General features: G+C 38.5%; 1 protein-coding gene across 1 annotated transcript in view; it reads left to right on the top strand.

The window, feature by feature from the left end:
* The window catches only part of kcnq1.2 (potassium voltage-gated channel, KQT-like subfamily, member 1.2), a gene marked incomplete at both ends in the record, with an annotated part of 592,759 nt that overhangs the window by 585,102 nt on the left and 5,157 nt on the right, over positions 1-2,500 (top strand). Inside the window, 2 exons of the mRNA XM_084060875.1 lie at positions 1-3; positions 2,004-2,044. The exon at positions 1-3 is cut by the window's left edge and continues 92 nt beyond it. Coding sequence (XP_083917001.1) covers positions 1-3; positions 2,004-2,044 — 44 coding nt within the window. The remainder of the gene's footprint in view (positions 4-2,003; positions 2,045-2,500) is intronic.

The raw sequence follows: 2,500 nt of genomic DNA, 5'->3' as shown, positions 1-2,500 counted from the left end.
GAGGTGAGACTCTCTCCCCACCCCCCTCTCTCTCTCTCTCTCTCTCTCTCTCTCTCTCTCTCGTGTGCGCGCGCGCACGCACGCACGCACACACGCACGCACGCACGCACACACACACACACACACACACACACACACACACACACACACACACACGGTGTTGTTAATCAGATATGCTGTGTCTTGTTGTCTGTGCATTTATCTTTTATTTGGTCTGGCTCCTACACTCAGACAGGCAGCAGGTCAGTTAGGTAACACACGGTGTCAAAGCTTATACAAGATATTATACAATGTGTACGTCAGCCATTAGTTTACACTGACCAATGCTTTGCACAAATCCCACACCTACTGCATACACATACTGTATACATCGCTGTTGTCGGGCAGAAACCTCTCATATCCATATTGATGTGTTTTTTCATAAATTAACTAATTGATCAATAATCATACTACAGCGTCACACAAAAGTATCAAAAGTATCACGTTTTGAGCTTGTAGATCTGTAGTAGTTGTTTCATTTTGGTCATTAAAAGCAAATTAATACCATGCCTTCATTTGTTATCATTGAAAACATAGCCTTAGATTATTGTGCCTTTTAACCTTTTAATAACATCTGATACTTTTGCTATAATCTTTTTATTTGAATCCTGAAAATGATCTGTTTCACACATACGAGGTTTCCACCCGACAGAGACCATATATTTATATTTGATTTAGGAATAAAGTAAACGTTTTTTTTTTTTGTAATACAGATATTATTCATAATCGTCGGTGTTGGGAGTGACTTGATGTATTCATGAGTTGTTTACAAACAAACTATCTGAATCATAACATTTAGTTTTTAAAGCATTATGCTGTAACTCAATCTCCCATCATCGTAAATCACAAATCAAAAGAATGATCACAGCTGACCTCAAAGCACAACTCAGGCCCTCTTGAAACTATCAGTGTACGTGGGCCAATGAGGCTTAAAATGGATGAAGTGAACAACAGTATCATTTTATTAAAGGGTTATAATTGAGTAAACCAGTGGTTCTCAAACTTTTTCATGTCAAGGACCCCCAAATTGACACTTATTAGCCCGCGGACCCCCATTTGAAAAGATATGCCAGGGACCCCCATAAGAGAAGATTTTTACGGCTCTATAGCAGTGATTCTCAACCATTTTAATGTCAAGGACCCCCAGTTTGACATGCTTTAGGCTACGGACCCCCATTTAATGGCATTTCTATCTCTGGGACCCCAATTCATATTGTAAAATAAATGTTAATCTAACTCTGAGAGTGTACACATTTGTACACTCCATTTGTACACTCTCAGAGTTACAGACCCATAAGGGTCCATTTGGTTCCTGTCCATCATTTAGCTGGGGACCCCCTGGAACCCCCTCAAGTACCCCTGGGGGTCCCCGGACCCCACTTTGAGAACCAACGGAGTAAACAATGCAGCAAAGAATCAGACAGACTGAAACACTGGGTGTGTGAATAGAATAGAATAGAATAGACACGTTTATAATGCAGTATAAAGCCCTTATAAGGCATTATAACGCTTGTTTTAAGTGTTTATAATCATGTATGACAACTTAAAACAACATGACATATTATAAGTGCTGGTTATAAATCATGTTAAGCTCAGTTTAACACCACATTATAACTACCTTAACTTAGCTAGTTGTTACAAAGTGTCTTTGTTATAAGTTGTTATGCATAATTTTAAAATGTTAGTATTATGAAGCATTGTAAGTGCATTATGATGCATTATAAGTGCATTATGAATGTGATTATAATGCATTATAAGTAAAGTGTTACCTGGTAGTTATAATTTTCTGTTCCACTGAGTTTATAATGCTGCTTTATAAGTGACCAGCACTTATAAATTATATTATTATAACTTATAATACATGAACCTGTGGTATGCATAATTATGTAGGACCAAAACAAACTAACATTGTGATAGTTGTGAATGTGATGCATGTGGTTTATTCTTCCTGTGTCACTCTATAGGCTGGACCACACACTGGGCAAGCCAGGAATATTTCTGACAGGTAAATACACACACACACACACACACACACACACACACACACACAACACACACACACACACACACACACACACACACACACACACACACACACACACACACACACACACACACACACACACACACACACACACACACACACACACAATATGTTGTGCCAGGGACTAAGGGACCCCCAGAAGCAAAGCAAAGATTTGAGTAAAAAATGTCCCCTTTAAAAAATGATTCACCATTTTCTAACATAGCAGATCTAAAAGCTCATAGCACGGCACAAAGTGACGCACTATGAGCTTGTAGATCTGCTATTATTGAATAGCCAAAGTAAATAAGATTGTTAAAGTCGTTAAAATGATTGTTACGCTATGATTACACAAACCTTTAACGAACGTCATAGAGGTATAATATAACTAGAGGGCGGATTGCCCCGCCCCCAGCTATTCATTTCAATGAAATTGCT

The sequence above is a fragment of the Gymnoscopelus microlampas genome (genome assembly GCF_963454915.1).
Source record: "Gymnoscopelus microlampas genome assembly, chromosome: 6".
Lineage (NCBI taxonomy): Eukaryota > Metazoa > Chordata > Actinopteri > Myctophiformes > Myctophidae > Gymnoscopelus > Gymnoscopelus microlampas.
Note: the sequence above shows the minus strand (reverse complement) of the source record. Positions and strands in the feature narration are given on the sequence as shown.